The sequence below is a fragment of the Molossus molossus genome, unplaced genomic scaffold (assembly GCF_014108415.1).
Source record: "Molossus molossus isolate mMolMol1 unplaced genomic scaffold, mMolMol1.p scaffold_m16_p_13, whole genome shotgun sequence".
NCBI lineage: Eukaryota > Metazoa > Chordata > Mammalia > Chiroptera > Molossidae > Molossus > Molossus molossus.
The window spans coordinates 5421428-5440081 of record NW_023425348.1 but is presented as its reverse complement, the minus strand read 5'-3'; the positions used below and the strand labels follow the sequence as shown (position 1 = coordinate 5440081).

The 18654-nt window shown below is 38.7% G+C and overlaps 1 protein-coding gene across 1 annotated transcript in view; it reads right to left on the bottom strand.

Annotated features, from left to right (window-relative positions):
- Positions 1-711: 711 nt before the first annotated feature.
- Positions 712-18654, bottom strand: part of BCO2 (beta-carotene oxygenase 2) — a 42651-nt gene continuing 24708 nt past the window's right edge. The window contains exons 6-12 of the mRNA XM_036259045.1: positions 17596-17724; positions 16197-16357; positions 15085-15252; positions 3444-3581; positions 2691-2873; positions 2090-2200; positions 712-948 (exon numbers count right to left, since the gene is read on the bottom strand). Coding sequence (XP_036114938.1) covers positions 835-948; positions 2090-2200; positions 2691-2873; positions 3444-3581; positions 15085-15252; positions 16197-16357; positions 17596-17724 — 1004 coding nt within the window. The 3' untranslated portion in view covers positions 712-834. The remainder of the gene's footprint in view (positions 949-2089; positions 2201-2690; positions 2874-3443; positions 3582-15084; positions 15253-16196; positions 16358-17595; positions 17725-18654) is intronic.

Below are 18654 nucleotides of genomic sequence, written 5' to 3'. Positions count from 1 at the left end.
TTATCTTCAGATAAAGTGGGAGGGAGGGAGGGAGAGAGAGAGAGAGAGAAACATCGATGTGAGAGAGACACATTGACTGTTTGCCTCCCGCACAACCCTGACTAGGGCTGGGGACAAACTGCAACCCAGGTAGGTGCCCTTGACCGGAATCAAACTCCTGACTCTTTGGTCCACGGGCCGACGCTCTAACCGCTGAGTCAAACCGGCCAGGGCAGAACTAGAGATTTTTCCTTAATCTCTGAAGAACCATACACCTGGAGATTGGAAGGAATGCCTGAGCTGGGGACAGGGTGGGAGGTGGCCGCCAGTAGTTCAACGGCAGTGGCGTCTGCTGTGGACCACAGAGAAACAGCCAGTCTAACGAAGCCATCAAGCATGGCATTGCCGGCTTCCTGTCCTCGTGACTACCTGGGGACCAGTGGTAATAGACAGGCTGTGACAGAAAAAACCAGGTGCTTTTCAGATCTATATTCATATTCTGCTACCTATGGTTATTTGTATTTCTTTTCCCAAGTGTGAGGGTCTCTGTCACACACCTATCTGTAATGACCCACTTCTAGTTTTTCTTTCACGTACATACTCTTTTTACCTAGAGGAAGATATATTCAATAAATACAAGTTAAAACTATCTTCAAAAGGTTGTATCAACATTTGTTTAATTTTTTCAATGAAGAGCCCTAAGAAAATATAAAACCATAATTATCTCTTGAATTCTGTTTTTGATAGAAATTTAGAAACCAGACATCTGTGCTTTGAAAGTAAGGTGCCTCTTTTGATCTCCTGGACGGAGCACATTCATTTTAACCCTAGTTCCCAGATCTCGTGGTTCTTCCATCAGGTCGCTATGAAGGTTCCATGAAACCCATAAGGCATCTGCACGGGCACCTCTGCTCGGCCCAGTTCTTCAAAGTTCTTGGCATCCAAGACTAAGAGAAAGTTGCTTTTATTCTAGAAGAGGAAAAATAATACTGAAAAAAATATATTTTTTTCAAACAAAAGTATGTCTCCTCCACTGCACTATAAAATTCCTAAGGGAGAGATCATGTCTTATTCATCTTCATATCTATCCCCAGCACCTAGCAAAGTGCCTTGCCTCTCCATTTACTAAATGCTGGCTGAATTGGACTTAAAAGGAAATTACAGCTGAACAAGTTCATGCCTAAGTGAAAACATTGCACTGTTTTTATCAATCACCTTCATAGGATCTCTTTGAGTTTAAGGGTCTTTTTACCTGCTCCTTTTCAATTTCCTGAGAGACACAGAAATTCTTCCTTCTGAATTAGAAGTGCCTCCTTCCACTTTGTTACTTGAGAGCTGTTCAAAGGTGGCATTGCCAGGCAGACTGAGACTGTCCCTGGTATGATTACAGGCAAGTACAAAGGACAGGCAAGTGCATGGTAAGAGGACTAACCTCACCTAAGGCCATGGCAGACCTAACTAATTGGTCAGAACACATTTCTCACCAAACCCTTTGAAAGGCTTAGAATTCTACATCTTAGGCAGCCACTAATACTTAATCAAAGCTAGTACTCAAAGGGAACCTATTTTCCCCAGATTGCCCCAGATTGCCCCAGACGAGAAGTTAGATGTTATTGAGACACCAGGTCAGGGCTTACCACATTAGACTTTTGGGTCACTCAACCAAAAGTGGCAGCACAGACAATGTTATGAGGATTAGACTAGGAGTCAGAAGAATGGGATTAAATACTGGCTTTACTACTATGAGATCTGATACAGGTCTCTTCCAAGTTCCTTAAATTACAAATCCCATATATGTAAATTGTATCCTACAAAGTTGTTTTGATGACCTAATAAGACAGTATGTATGAAAGGAGTTTTTAAATGCATTCCTAAGCAAATGTAAATTATTATGGTTCTACAAATAGAAATGTAAGATAATAAAAAGTATGGATTATGATAAGAGGGTACATAAATGATAAGGGAGAGGAAGAAAGGAGAGAAGGTACCACGCTGGAGTAAAAAAAACTAGCAACAGCAGAACAAACTATCCGAACTCTATCCCTCACACAACCCTCAAAAGGCTCAGTGTTAGGTTTCTTTCTGACTAGTAACAGGGAAATGCACTGACCTGGTCGGGGGTAATCACCACAGAAAGAATAACCCCACCATCTTCTTCACTGGTGCCTGGCACTGGAACAAAAACAGGCTCTGAAGGGTACAAGCCGTCTTCTCTCCAAACCTGCAAGTCCCAAACAAGGTGTCTGCTGGAAGGCTAGTTATGAGCTGGAAGCTTTCAGTAGCTGCTTCCTGCCGGCCTGAGTGTGGCTGGCAGCAGGACACTCCTACAGGGAAAGCAGTCGGCTCACTGAGCGGAGTCCCGGGAGAGGGGGGCTTTTGCAGCAGTAGATTCCATCGCCATCAACGCCAGGGGTGCAGTTGTAACTTCCCTCGGACCTGAATAGAGGTGTGCCAACAACCTGAGCCCCATGACTTCTCGCAACATAATATCAAGCACAGAATTCTTTTTCTGGGCTTGTGGTTCATTTCGATTTCCTAGAAAGAACATACCGCTACCCAGGTGATTCCATGGTTCTCAAACTTAATAAAAGTAAATGGCCGAGCTGCTTAAATATTAGAGAATGTCAAAAGCTACCTTAAACACAACAGAAACTCATTCAAAGGACAGAACAGGTGCTTTCAGGGTTTAGGGGAAAAACGATTTTCATTACCGTCAGCGTCTTGCTCACCACGTCGACCTTCATCAGAGAATCGCCCACCAAATGCCGAAAGCCACAGCCATAGAAGAAACGATACTTTTTGCCACTGAATTGACCGTAGTTGATCTGGGGAAATTCAACACCTCCTTCCTTTTCTAAGTCCTTGGGATATAGATTTTCATAAGTGCACCAAATCTGAAAAAGGTCCCAAAAGGATTTGTAGTGATTGTTTAATTCTCACTTATTTTCTTCAGTGTAGGTCTGTGCGGGGCTAATACTCTGTAAGGGTTTCTGACAGGGTTTGGAAATGGAAGTTCTGTGTAATTTTTTAACGTTATTCCTCTTTCCATCATGTGTATGAATGCATAAAAGATCTTTGGGCTTTGTGACTAAGCTGATAGGGGTACAAGTGGGCTTTTTACTCTACTAAAGTTAAGACATTGATCGCTACACAATGATATGCCTGTAATAAGCACAAATTATCTAAAAGGCAGGGATGGTCGATACCAATATCAAATATTTAAATATTTTACAACCATCAGAAAGTTGCATATATCTGCTTCAAAATACAAGAGGGATCAGTAAACAGAGCGCTCAGTCCCAACCCGAATACTGCGGTTCTTGTGCAAGCAATGTGCTAAGACCTTACCCTGCTCAGCTGAATGTGATGAAATTATTGTGCCCAAACAGTGTGGAGAACAGCCAATGAGAAAAAAACAAACAGTACAAGTCAAAGTCTTAGTCTAATGTCTGTTCACGGCCTACCTTGCCATCAGCCTGCTTCACAGCACTGGCTGAAGAGTAGGGCAGTGGGCTGAGGTTCTCTCCCTTGGGGGCATTCGAACTGACATGCAAGGGCAAAACAAACCTTCGAGGGTAAGATATGGCTACTGAATTATAGACCTGTTCAGGAGAGAAATAAACAGACAAGGAACCTGTCATTCATAGAATAACAGCATGTCCCAATAATTCAGACCCAGGCAACATGATTATTAGCATTTCTAAGTAATTGCATAAATGATCATCTTCATGTCTTCATCTATACAGCAAATACCTGCTGAGCACCTGTCACAGATACTGTTCAGACACTGGGATACAGCAGTGAACAAAACAAAGTCTCTGACCTCATGGAACTTATAGTCTAGTGGAGAAAAAATGATACTAAATAATAAAATATATGTTATTTCATTAGTGTCAAATAAACAAATGATTACATAGCCCAAGGTCTGATCGTGATGCGTGCCATTAAGAAACATACTGCAAGGTGAGGAACTAGAGTAACAAGGACTGCTTCCTTCTCCAGGTTTGGTCAGGATAAACCTGTGTGTGGAGAAAGGTTAACTTAGCAGGACTGGGTTGCTCAGAGCCTGCACATTCTCAAGAGGGACCTGTTGTCATGACTGGCCCTTGTCTGGCACCTGGGAACTGAGCTCCTCCTGGGACTGCTCTGTCTGATAAAAGTATCTGTGCACGCCTGAGGCCTAAGTCACACTGTGCGCATTTACCCAGAGAGTTTCTGATAACAGTGTGATTTGTAGTGAACCAGGCTTTCCCTGTGGGTTCTGGAGCTTCAGGCACTGGTCACCCATGTTGGGCTGTATGCCTATGCGCAGACCCCCAACAAAAATCCTGGACAACCAGATACATGCTTCCAAGGACTCTGGTGGTTTCCTCCAGGCTTCAACCCTGTGCACCTTTTCCTTTTGCTGATTTTTCTGGGAACTGTAAGTCTTCCTAGTGAATTATCAAGGGGTGGTCCTAGGGACCGCTGACACAGCCTCTCTGTAGAGATGATGTTTAAGCAAGAGACCCTAATAAAATAAGTATATGTTTTCTGACAATAAGAATGCTGTAAGTACATTTTTATCTCTAAAAATTTTGTAAGATGGAGAACCAACTGCCATTTCCCTCTATATACTTAGTCCATATCATCTTCATCTCATGCAGAAATGTTTCACTGAGTAAAGACTTAGTGCTATTTTTAAGCTGCATAAAGAGTTAGTTTTTTCAAGATTACTTTTAAATTTTATTTAAGCCCAGCTAGTGTGGCTCAGTGGTTGAGCGCCGACCCCTGCACCAAGAGGTCATTGGTTCAATTCCTGGTGAGGCTCATGCCCAGGTTGTGGGCCCGATCCCCAGTGGGGGACATGCAGGAGATGGCCAATTGATGTTCTCTCTCATCGATGTTTCTATCTCTCTTCTCCCTCCCTCTCTAAAATCAATAAAGAAAAAAAAAATTGTTTTTAAATTTTAAATTTATTTCAATTTTTTTTCTTTTGCAAAACCATAGCTGAAAAACAAGACTTCCAATAATAGTAGATTGGGTAATGTGGATCAACTGTCCCACAGAGAACAGCTGGAAAAGCTGGACAACATTAGTAAGACAGCTGTTTGAAGACCCTGGTGAGCTGAAAAGGCAGTGAAGAGAAATGAGGTGGAGATTTGGTAAGAGATAAACTAGACATTGGGGACACTTTTCCCCAGGACATAAGTTGCTTTTAGAAAATGGCCACTGAAGGGCTGAGAAAAATTAAGCAACTTCTTTATTAAACTTTTTTATTTGAGATCATTACAGAGTCACATGTATTTATAGGAATACAGAAAAACAATTGATTAATAAATGGGCAAAGAACTGAAAGAAATATCTTTCACCAAAGACATACAAATGGACAATAAGCACATGAAAAGATGCTCGACATCGTTGGTCATTAGGGAAACGCATATCAAAGCCAGAATGGGATAATACTTCACATTCATTAGGATGGCTATTATAAAAATTGAAAACAAAACCAAGAAACAACAGTGTTGGTGAGAACGTAAAGAAACTAAAACACTTGTGCATTGCTGGGGGGACTGTAGAATTGTACAGCTGCTGTGGAAAACAGTTTAGCAGTTCCTCAAACAGTTAAACATAGAGTTACCACATGACCCAGCAATTCTAGGTAGATACCAAAAGGAATTGAAAACAGGGGCTCAAATAGATACTTGTATGCTAATGTTCTCAACAGCATTATTCACAATAGCCAAAAAGTAAAAACAATCCAAATGTCCACCAACAGATAAATAAATGAATAAAATGTAGTGTGTGTGTGTGTGTGTGTGTGTGTGTGTGTGTGTGTGTGTATTCCATTATTCCACCTTTAAAAAAATAAGATTCTGATACATGTTACAACATGGATAACATTGAAAGGATTATGCTAAATGAAATAAGCCAAACACAAAAGAACAAATCTTGTATGAATCCACTTATATGAGGTAGCTAGAACAGGCAAATTTAGAGAAACAGAAAGTAGAATAGAGTCTACCAAGAGCTGGGGAGAGGGAGGAATAGGGAGCTGTAATTTAAGAGGTATAAAATTTCTCTTTGCAATAATGGAAAAGTTCTGAAAATGGATAACGGTGATGGTTGCACAACATTGTTTAGGTACATAATGCCACTGAATTGTACACCTAAAATAGTTAAGATAGTAAATATTATGTTATGTATATTTTACCACATAAAAAAAGAAACAATGCATTCATATTCACCAATTACATCTTGCATAACTATCACAATATCACAACTGGGAAATTTACACTGATATAACTCACTAACTTTATTCAGATTGCACCAGTTAACATGCACAAGTGTGTGTGTGTGTTTAGTTCTATGCAATTCTATCAGGTGTAAATTTATGTGGCCACTACCACACTCAAGATCCAGAGCAGCTCAGCCAGTGTGGCTCAGTGGATAGAACACTGTCCCATGGACTGAGAGGTCCTAGTTCGATTCCGTTAGGGCACATGCCCAGGTTGTGGGCTCCATCCCCAGTAGGGGATATACAGGAGGCAGCCAACTAATGTTTCTCACATTGATGCTTCTATCTCTCTCTCCCTTCTTCTCTCTCTAAAAAAATAATCAATAAAAACATATATAAAAAAGATACGGAACAGTCCCATCACCACAAGAACATCTACACTAGCTACCCTTTTAAAAGAATATAACCACACCAATTCCCCCACTACTTGACCCTAATGAGAAAACATTTTTATAGTTTTGAGGAGCTAAAGAGACGAAAGTTAGAATTCAAGGTCTACCAATGAGGGAAAGCCCTGATAAATCTCTAGCTGTTTGGGTCAAGAACCCTCAGGTCTGCACCCTGACAATTAGGAGTAAGAAGAAACAAGGAATAGTGCAGCTCTTACAGGTACTGTATCCTGCTTCAAATGATCTCACGCCCTGTAACAAGATTAAGAATATCTGGGCCATGACCAGATGGCTCAGTTGGTTGGAGCATCGTCCCATATACCAAACAGTTTCAGGTCTGATTCCAGTCAGGGCACATGCCTAGGCTGTGAGTTCAAACCCCAGTCAGCACACATACAGGAGACAACCAATCAATGTTTCTCTCTCACAGAGAGGTTTTCTCTCTCTCCCTGTCTGTCTGTCTGTCTCTCTCTCTCCCCCCTTCTCCCCTCCTTTCTTCTCTTTCTATAATCAATTAAAAATATATCCTCAGGTAAGGATTTAAAAAAAAATGTGTGTGTGTATGTGTATCTGGAATTATCAACAAAACAAAAAGACAACCTACTAAATGGGAGAAAGGATTCCACAATAATACATCTGATAAAGGGTTAATATCTAAAATTTATAAAGAACTCAGACAGCTCAACACCAGAAAAAAATGGGCAGAAAACCTGAATATACACTCCCAAAGAGGACATACAGATGGCCAATAGACATATGAAGAGTTCAACATCACTAATCATCAGAGAAATGCAAATTAAAATGATAATGAGATATCACTAAACACCTGTAACAATGGCTATCATCAATAAATCAACAAACAAGTGTTGGTGAGGATGTGGAAGAAAGGGAACACTTATGCACTGTTGGTGGGGTGCAGTTTGGTGCAGCCACTATGAACAAAAGTGTGAAGGCTCCTCAAAAAATTAAAAATGGGCCCAGCTTGTGTGGCTCAGTGGATTGAGTATCATGTCATGGACTGAGCAGTCCCAGTTCGATTCCTGGTCAGGGCACATGCCTGGGTTGCAGGCTCAATCCCCAGTACAGAGTGTACAGGAGGTAGCCGATTGATGTTTCTCTCTCACATTGATGTTTCTATCTCTCTCTCCCTTCCTCTTTCTCTAAAAAGTAATCAATAAAAACATTTTTTAAAAAGTTCAAAGTGGAACTCCTTATGACCCAGAGATTCCACTTCTAGGTATATATACAAAGAAACCAAAACACTAATTTAAAAGAATATATACACCCCTGTGTTCATTGCAGCATTATTTATAATAGCCAAGACATGGAAGCAACCCAAGTGTCCATCAATAGATGAGTCATAAAAATGTTGTGAGATATATATATATACCCATATATCAGCCATAAAAAGGGAATCAAATCTTACCATTTGGGACAGCATGGATGTACGTAGAGGGTATTATGCTAAATGAAATAAGCCAGACAGAGAGACAAAATCCATATGATATCATTTATATGTGGAATCCAAAGAACAAAAACAGAAACAGACTTATAATTACAGAAAACAAACTAATGGAGGCCAGAAGGAAGGGATGTTGGGGTAAAAAAAAAAAAAAAGGTGATGGGACTAAGATGTACTAATAGGTAGTTGCAAAATGGGCATGGCATGTAAGGTAAAGCATAGAGAATATAGTTAACAATATTGTAATAATTATCTATGGTGCCAGGTGGTCACCTGAATTGTCAGAGGGAATGCTTTATAATGTATATGAATATCTACCCACTGTGCTATATTCCTGAAACTAATACAAAAAAATGTTGAATGCACTATGAACAACTACATGCCAACAAATTGGACAAGCTGGGCAAAATGAACAAATTTTTATAATCTTCCAAAACTCAAACAGGAAGGATCAGAAAACCTGAATAGACTAAGAACAACTAATGAAATTGAAACAATAATAAAATAACTCCCAGCAAACACAAGTCCTAGACTGGGTGGCTTCATAAGTAAATTTTAACAAACATTCAAGGAAGAACTAACACCATCCTTCTCAAACTATTCAATAAAATTCAAGAGGAAGGAAGACTTCCAAGCACTTTTATGAGACCAGCATTATCCTAATTCTAAAATCAGACAAAGACACTACTCAAAAATAAATTTATAGGCCAATATTCCTGAACATAGGTGCTAAAATCCTCAACAAAATATTAGCAAACCTGATCCAGCAATACATTAGAAAGTTCATATACCAGGACCAAGTAGGATTTATTCTGAGGATGCAAGGTTGGTACAATATTTGCAAATCAATAAATGTGATACATCACACTAAAAAAAATGAGGGATAAAAATCATATGATCATATCAATAGATGCAGAAAAAGCATTCAACAAAATCCAGTATCCAACCTAGCTGGTGTGGCACAGTGGTTGAGCACCAACCTATGCACCAAAAAGGTTGATTGTTCGATTACCGTCAGGTTGTGGGCCCAATACCCAATGGGGAGCCTGCAGGAGGTGGCTAATTGATGTTCTCTCTCACTGATGTTTCTCTCTCTCTCTCCCTCTCCCTTCCTCTCTCTCTAAATTTAATAAAGAAAAAAATGTAAAAAAAAAAAAAATCCAGTACCAATTTATGATGAAAACTCTCAGCAAGTGGAAATAGAAGGATCATACTTCAACATAATAAAAGCCATATATGAAAAACCTACAGCCAACATCATTCTCAATGGGCAAAAATGAAAAGTGTTTCCCTTAAGAGCAGGAAAAAGTCAGAGATGTCCACTTTCACCACTCTTATTCAGCATAGTACTGGAAGTCTAAGCCACAGCAATCAGACAAGAATAAAAAATAAAAGGCACCCAAATTGGAAAGGAGAAGGTAAAACTGTCATTGTTTGCACATGACATGATATTGTACACAGAATACCCTAGAGACTTCCCCAAAAAACTACTAGACTTCATAAATGAATTTAGCAAAATAGCAGGATAAAAAATTAATATTCAGAAATTAGTAGCATTTTTATACACCAATAATGAACTCTCAGAAAGAGAAACCAAGAAAATAATCCCATTTACCATTGCAACAAACAAACAAATAAAATTAAGTTACTAAAAAAAACACTTAACCAAGGAAATAAAAGACCTATATTTGGAAAACTATAGGTCATTGAAAAAAGAAATAGAGGAAGATACAAACAAGTGGAAGTATATACAGTGTTCATGGATTGAAATAATTAAAATGTCCAGCCTTGGCCAGTTTTTCTCAGTGGTTAGAGTGTCAGTCTGCAGATCAAAGGGTCATGGGTTCAATTCGCAGTCAAGGGCATGGACCTGGGTTGCAGGTTCGATCTCTGGCCCTCGTTGATGTCGTGCGGGAGGCAGCCAATCGATGTGTCTCTCTCACATTGATGTTTCTCTCTCTCTTTCTCCCTCCCTCCCTCTCTTCCACTCTATCTAAAAAAAAAAAAAAAAACTCAATGGAAAAATATCCTCAGGTGAGTACTAACAAAATATATAAAATAAAATGTCCATACTACCCCAAGCAATCTACAGATTCAACACAATTCCTAATAAAATATCATTGGCATATTTCAGAGATCTAGAAGAAATATTCCAAAAATGTATATGGAACCAAAAAAGATCCCAAATAGCCTCGGCAATCTTGAGAAAGAACAAAGTTGTAGAAATTACAATGCCAGATATCAATCTATGCTAAAAAGCCATTGTAATCAAAACAGCCTGATACTGGCATAAGAACAGGCATGAAGATCAGTGTAATAGAACAGAAGAGAGCCCAGAAATCAACTCATCCCTTTATGGTCAACTAATAGTTGACAAAGGGAGCAAAAGCCTGCAATTGAGTAAAAAGAATCTCTTCAATAAATGGCGTTGGGGAATTTAGACAGCAACATGCAAAAAAAAAAAAAAAAATGCAACTAGACCACCATACACAAGAATAAACTCAAAATGGGTAAAATACTTAAATGTAAGTCATGAAACCGTAAAAATCCTGGGGAAAAAAATAGGCAATACAATTTCAGACATGTCTCGGAGCAATGTTCTCGCTGATATGTCTCTGAGGGAAAGGGAAACACTGGAAAAAATAAACAAATGGGCCTCCATCAGACTAAGAAGCATCTGCACAGCAAAAGAAACCATCAGTAAAATGAAAAGGGAACACACCATATAGGAGAACATATTTGCCAATGATTCATCAGATAAGGGGTTAATCTCCAAAATATATAAAGAACTTACACAACTCAACACTAGGAAGACAAACCATACAAAAACTAGGCAAAGGACCTGAACAAACACTTCTCCCAAGAGAATGACCAATAGATATATGAAAAAATGCTCAAGGTCACTAATCATCGGAGAGATGCAAATAAAAACTACAATGTGGTATCACCTCACACTGGTCAGAATGGCAAGCATCAACAAATCAACAAACAACAAGTGCTGGTGAGAATGTGGAGGAACGGGGACCTAGGCACTGTTGGTGGGAACGCAGACTGGTGCAGCCACTGTGAAAAACGGTATGGAGTTTCCTCAAAAAATTAAAAATGGAACTGCCTTTTGACCCAGTGATCCCACTTCTGGGTGTATATCCCAAGAATCCTAAAACCCCAATCAGAAAGAATATATGCATCCCTATGTTTATAGCAGCACTATTTATAATCGCCAAGATCTGGAATCAGCCCAAGTGCCCAACAGTAGATGAGTGGATAAAAAAGCTGTGGTACATGTACATAATGGAGCACCACACGGCTGTAACAAAGAAGGGACTCTTACCCTTTGAGACAGCACAGATGGACCTAGAGACTATTCTGCTGGATGAAATAAGCCAGTCAGAGAGAGACAAATATCACATGATCTCACTTATATGTGGGATCTAAAGGACAACATAAACACACGAACAAAACAGGTCCAGAGGCATGGATAAATGGAAGAGACTGATAGACCTCAGTGGGAAGGTGGGTAGGGAAGAGATCAACCAAAGAATATATATGCTCCTGGCTGGTTTGGCTCAGCAGTTAGAGCATCGGCCTGAAGACCAAAGAGCTGTGGGTTTGATTCTGGTCAAGGGCATGTACCTCAGGACCTGGTCAGGGTCATGGGGGAGGCAATCAATTGATGTGTCTCTCTCACATCGATATTTCTCTCTCTTTCCCTCCCTCCCTTCCTTGTACTCTATCTGAAAATCAATGGGAAAATATACTCGAATGAGTATTTAAAAAAAGAAGTGTAGTAAAGGCCTAGGAGGGGTGGGGGCAGGGTGGAGGGAGGCAACGGGGGGGGGGGGGAGTAGGGGGTATCTGCAACAGAGTCAACAATAAAACAGTATTAAGTGCAAATGCTAATCAAAACATAAAAGAAAAGAATATCTGGAATTGATAATGTACCCTAGCCATCTGCTACAAACAAATTAGTATCTTCTCTAAAGGAAGAAAACATCATCCTGGGTCTCTCAATATTTCTATAATTTTTAAACATAATATTCTGTATATGATAAAAATTAACCAGCAGATGAGAAGGCAAGAGAGTGTGATAAAAATTGAAAAAAATAATAAAGAATAGATGATAGAAACAAAGGCACAGGAGATCCAGATAATTGAATTATGAGACTTTATTCTGAATATGTTGAAGGAAATCTTTTACATTGAGAATTGTAGCAGAGAACTAGAAATTATTAAAGAAAACCAAATTGAAATTTTAGAACTGAAAAATGCAATGAATTTAGGAACTTAGTGGCTAAGTTTAACAGCAGGACAGCCACAGCTAAAACCTGCACACAAATGTTTATTCATACTGCTGAAAATTGACATCAACCGATATCTTTCAATAGGTAAGTGGATAAAAAAAGCATGGCAGCTCCATACACCAGAATATTATTTAGCAATGAGAAGATACGGGCTGTGAAGTCACTAGAAGACACGGAGAAACCTTACAGGCATGTTACTAGGTGAAAGAAGCCGTCTGAAAAGGCTACATACTGTATGATTCCAACTAGATGACATTCTGAAGAGGTAAAACTAGAGAGACAGTAAAAAGATTAGTAACTGCCAAGGGTTGAGGGAAGTGAAGAGGTAAGAACAGGTGGAATAACAATAAAATTTTTTTAAATACCTGGAAAAAAATGGGGGGGGGGCTGGCTGGAGGTAGGCAAAGGGGGTACATTGGGGGACATATGCAACAGTGTCAACAATAAAAAAATGTTTTTAAAGAAATAGGTGGAATAAGGTATTTTAGGACATTTAAAGTATACTATAAAGGTGGATACAGGGCATTATGCATTTATCAAAACCTATAGAATGTATAATATACAGAGTGAACTCTAATGCAAACTAGGACTTTAGGAATAAAGTATTAATATTAGTTCATCAGTTATAACAAATGTACCACACCAAGGCAAGATGTTAATAATAGGGGAAGCTGGGGAGATTAAGGAAAGGGATAATATGGAGCTCTCTGTACTTACAGTTTAATTTTCCTTTAAACCTAAAGCTTCTCTAGAAAACAAAGTCTATTAGTTTTTTTGTTTTTTGTTTTTTTTTTAATCTATAGCAAGCAGCATACTTAATGGTAAAATTTTTCCTGTCAAACTGGGAACCAGATAACTGTACTGGAAGTCCAATAAAATAAGGCAAGAAAAAGATAACCAACAAATGCATTAAAATCTGAAAGGTTTCTTTGTTGTTGTATAGGGTGTGTGTGTGTGTGTGTGTGTGTGTGTGAATGTGTGTGTGTAAACTAACATGTTGACTCTAAAATTTATATAAAAATTTAAAGGACCAGGAATGACCATAACACTATAGAAAAAAATTAGGAGGCCTTGATCTATTAAACATCAAGATTTTGTGTATAGTGATAGTAATTAGAACAATGTGGTACTGGCACAAGACCCCAGGAAACAGAATATAGAGTCCAGAACAATAGTACATACATGGATACCTAATTTTTAGAAGTAAAACTTCTCTGGAAGATAATATAAAAGAATATTTTTATGACTTTAACATACGAAGATGATTGAAACAGGGTACATAATGTTTTACTCATAAAGGAAAAGACTGATATATTCGATTTATGGAAATGCAAAAGTCCAAGAAAAACTTAGGCACTTTATTTATTTATTTATTTATTTATTTATTTATGGCTAATCCTCACCTGAGGATATTTTTTTTCATTGATTTTTAGAGTGGAAGGGAGGGAGGGAAGGGGAGAAGGAAGAGAGAGAGAAACAGTGATGTAAGAGAGACACATTGATTGGATGCTTCCCAAAGCAGGGTAGAGATTGAACTTGCAACCCTTTGGTGCATGGGCCAACACTCAAACCACTGGGCACACTGGCCAGGGCAGAACTTAGGTGCTCTTAAAAAAGAGAAGAGTTAATGGGCTCATTCTGCAGATATCAAGAGGTCTTGGCTATAATCATATGTCTATGATAACGTAAATAAGCTTAGTAAGTATAAGTAAACTTTAAAATCAATGTTTTAAAAATAAAGCTATAACTAAAAACAATTTATATTACATAATCCCAGGAAAATTTTCCTTTGGATTCAATATCAGAAAAAAGTGAAATTCTGCAGCTAGATGAACTACTTCATTTTATCAGAGAATTAAGGTTATAGTCGATTGTGCTATCTCTCCCAGTGAATTTAAATGCTTAGTGCTCAAATGTAATAAGTAACTAATCACAGTGCTTCAAAACACATCTCTTGGCTTTCTTCAACATGTTTTCTATTAGTAAGTACTTCAAATTATTTTTAAGTATTAAATAAGTAAGCAACAAAGTTGTGTCTTTAAAACCATTCTCCTTCCTGCCCTGGCCGGTTTGGCTCAGCGGTTAGAGCGTCGGCCTGTGGTCCTGAGAGACCCGGGTTCGGTTCCGCTAAGGGCGCGTACCTTGGTTGCAGTTTTTCCCCGGCCCTGGTCGGTCGTGCGGGTGGCAACCACTCGATGTGTTCCTTTCACATCGATGTTTCTCTCTCTGTCTCTCTGTTCCTCTCTCTCCCTCCCACTCTACCTGAACAAAAAATGGAAAAATGTCTTCGGGTGAGGATTAAAAAAAACAAAAACCATTCTCCTTCCTTATATGCCAAAAAGACAAGAGAACTAGCTAATTCCAAAGCCAAAACCAGGACTTGGCTAGTTCAGAATTATTATTTTGTTGTATCCTCACCCAAGGATATTTTTCCACCAATTTTCAGAGGGAGTAAAGGGGAGGAAGTGAGGGGGAGAGAGAGACAGAGCGATATCAATGTGAGGGACACACATTGATTCGTTGGGGTTGGGGATTGAACCTGCAACCCAGGTACATGCCCTTGACCAGAAATCGAACCCAATTTCAGTCCTCAGGCCAATATTCTAACCGCTAAGCAAACCGGCCAAAGCTAGTTCAGAATTATTTTGAATACACCTGACAATCAAAGATGTTTACCTGAGCAAGCCCTTTCCCAGCTTTCCTGAGATTCTGCAGTTGGTAAACTTCTATGCTTCTTCCATTATCTTGACAGCACAAATCAATTACAATGCAGCCCTGGTCCTCGAAAGCATTAATTTGATGAAACGTAACAAAAGGTTTACTGAAGTACATTTCTGGAAGAAGCTGCGTGGGAAAATACAATGAATAAGAGACTTTTTTTTTTATTATTTTTTTTTCCCTTTAGGGAACAGAGGCACCTAACTCAAATTAGGAAGATTACAACACACACACCCCTGCTCCCCCCCATTACATAACAGGCCAGGTAGGTACAAAAGTAGAATTTGAAATGTAGAAGCAAATATGCTTTGATTTAAGCATCGCTTGTTTAAGTCATCTCACCTCATATGAATCAACACCCCGGGGCTGTTTAATATAGACCAACCAACTGTTATAGCTAACTTAAAGTCCTCATGAAACATGGCCCAGTATTTTGAAGGATAGATAATTCCTGGACTCTACATGGCTAAATAGAAAACAATGCTGTTGAGTAACTTACGATAAATTTAAGTGATTAATTCTTTGAAAAATGCATTCATTATTAAAATGGACTTTTTTTTGTAATAAAATTAGAGTACAGTAAATATAGGATACTACTTCTTTAGAGAGGGGAAAAATAAACAGATATGACGGTGCTACTAATCAGGAGGACAGAAAGATATTTAGCCAATGTGCTTTGGACTTTAGTAAGATGATCATATTTATATATCAAGAAGTCATAGAAGCAACTAATTAAATAAAGTACCACTGCAAAAGTTACAGAAGACTTTTGCATGAACAACATATTCTTTTGCAAATATTATAATATGGAAAAACCCAGGCTAAGATGGTTTCTAGATGCCATTTTAATTGAATCAGATCATTTAAAGGATAAAGCCATTTCCTACAATGTTCTAATAAGCTAAATGTACTGTATTAATTCATAAATAGCTAGCCCTACCTATGGCAGAAGGTAATATCCTTGATTAAGAGATACGCACAGTAATGCCCAGTGAAGCTAAAAAGCAACCAAATGGAAATTTGCCTTTGTTTCCAATTATTTCCATGATAATCGTACTAAAATACTCCACCTGTCCAGTGTGCTTATTGACCACGTGAAACCGTGTGTTGTACTGGGGCTCCCAGCTTAAACCATCTGAAAAGGCCTCTCCCCGAATCTTAGAAGTGGCAAGTTTCCACAGATTCATCTTTAGAGGTTGTTCAATGAAGATTATGTAGTTCGTTGTCATTCCTGAAAGGGTCCAGCAAACATGAAAATATTTGGTAAACTAGAGTTGTCTGAAATGCGACAGCTACGGGGACTGTCTGGGAGCTGCACACACGATTGCTGGCCTGGACAAAGGCCAGCCAGGAAGAATTCCTCACTGTTTCCCCGCTTCGTTATACAGATTTCCTGTCCCTACATAAAAAAGGGAATTGCTTAAAACAGTTTGGGTTGGGTACCCTCAACTTACTTTTTCTCTTTCTTTTAAAATTGTTTTGGTTTAGGAACAAAGTAAAGCAGCAAAATATGAAAGTGATTTACGATCTGAACCTTTACCCCTTAATTCTTTTGCTGGTTATACTGGCAGCAAGGGTCCAGGAACAGATTGGCTATAAAAGGTTAGAATGCAGAAGATAAATATTCTAAGAAAAAGCTGAAGCAATCTATATAGAATATGAATTTCCCCCCAAATATAGTCAAGATCTTTTCACATATGATTATTTGTGGTCTTTAAAGTTACCCAAAATTTCGCCCTGGCCGGTTTGGCTCAGTGGTTAGATCGTCGGCCTGCGGTCCAGAGAGACCCTGGTTCAGTTCCCGCTAAGGGCACGTACCTCGGTTGCAGTTTGTCCCCAGCCCTGGTTGGGTTGTGTGGGTGGCAACCACTGGATGTGTCCCTTTCACGTCAATGTTTCTCTCTCTCTCTCTCTCCCCCCCCTCCCCCCACTCTATCTGAACAAAAAATGAAAAAAAATGTCCTCGGGTGAGGGTAAAAAATAAATAGTTACCCAAAATTTTGAATTCTGACCATTAATTTTTTATGGTCAAATGGTTTTTTAAATTAAGACTTTTTAGAACAGTTTCAGGTTCACAATAAAATTGAGGGGAAAGTACAGAGATTTCTCATATACCCCGTCCCCACACATGCATAGATTCTATATTATCGACATTCCCACCAGAGTGGTACATTTCTTATCATTGATGAACCTACACTGACATGTCATTATCACCCAGGGTCCATAGTTCACTCTTGATGTTATCAATTTATTTTTTAGTAATTGCTTGTACTAAAATAACTGTCTTTTCAAGCAGTCAGTTGACTAGGGTAAGAAGTATATTATTAACCAGAATAAATTTATATGGCATTAAAATGCAACCTTGGTCTCATTGTCACCATACTCTGATGAACTCTATAGACATAGTACTTGCCAAACCACAGTGATATTAAAGCAGGCCCCATTTCAATCTGCAATCTCTGGACTCACCAAAGCTATGGTAGTAAGAAGGTTTCAAACTCTCTGCAGAAGCAATAGAACATATCACTTGGGCTCCATGGATTGTATCCCCAAGGTCCACCTTCTCTGGAGGAACCCGAATAATATTATAGCAAGAACCTGGAAAATAGAAAATTCTGTCTTAATTGTTTTACATACATTCTAAGAATAAAAGATAACCCTTCATTTATAGACTAGGCAAAAGCAGGTAAGAGATTTATACAATATGCATGACACCCATCCATATTTCATGAAGGGTTATTTCAAACAGACTTAGATATCAAATATATATGAACTTTTTGAAAGTCATTAGCTAAGATTTCGAAAAAACACACACAAAGCAATCCATTCACCATTTATTATATTTTAATGTTCTCAAATGGTTATCCTTTTGGTAACCATTTACCTCCTTGAAGGTAAAGTCAGAAAAAATAAGGTAGCAGCCAGGAATACCCTCAAATTCCATTTGTCCCTCTCTCAACTCCCCAGTCTCAACAACTACAATCTCCTTTTGAATCCATGTCCAAATCCTTCACTCCAGTCCTCTGGATCCCTGGGATTGTTTTAGGTCTCATCTCATCCTGTCTCAACATTTATTCATGCAATCACTCATCTATTACTACTTCTTCAAGAATCAACTCAGGTATCCATCCACTCCTCAAGTAGCCCTCCTGAGTCTTCCCCACCCCAAAATCATTTGGTGCTCCTCCTCTATGCCCTGATTATCTCTTATATAATCATAGCTTTTGTCTCCTTGTATTATAATTATCTACTTGTTTATCTGTTTCGACTGGTATAAGCAGATAAACAAGTAGAACTTTTCAAGAGCAGATTTGTTTGCTTTACCTTTGCATCCTCAATACCAAGCAAGGACTTAGCATTTAGTAAGTACATTATAAATAGCTATTGATGGATTGATTAACAACATGTTTGTTAAACCATTTAATGAATAAACAAATATTTAGGTCATATTAAATTATCTTCCTGGTAGCAGAGTAATTTTAGATCTTGGCATAATTGCAGAGGAAAATTGTAGAGGTGAATGCCCAA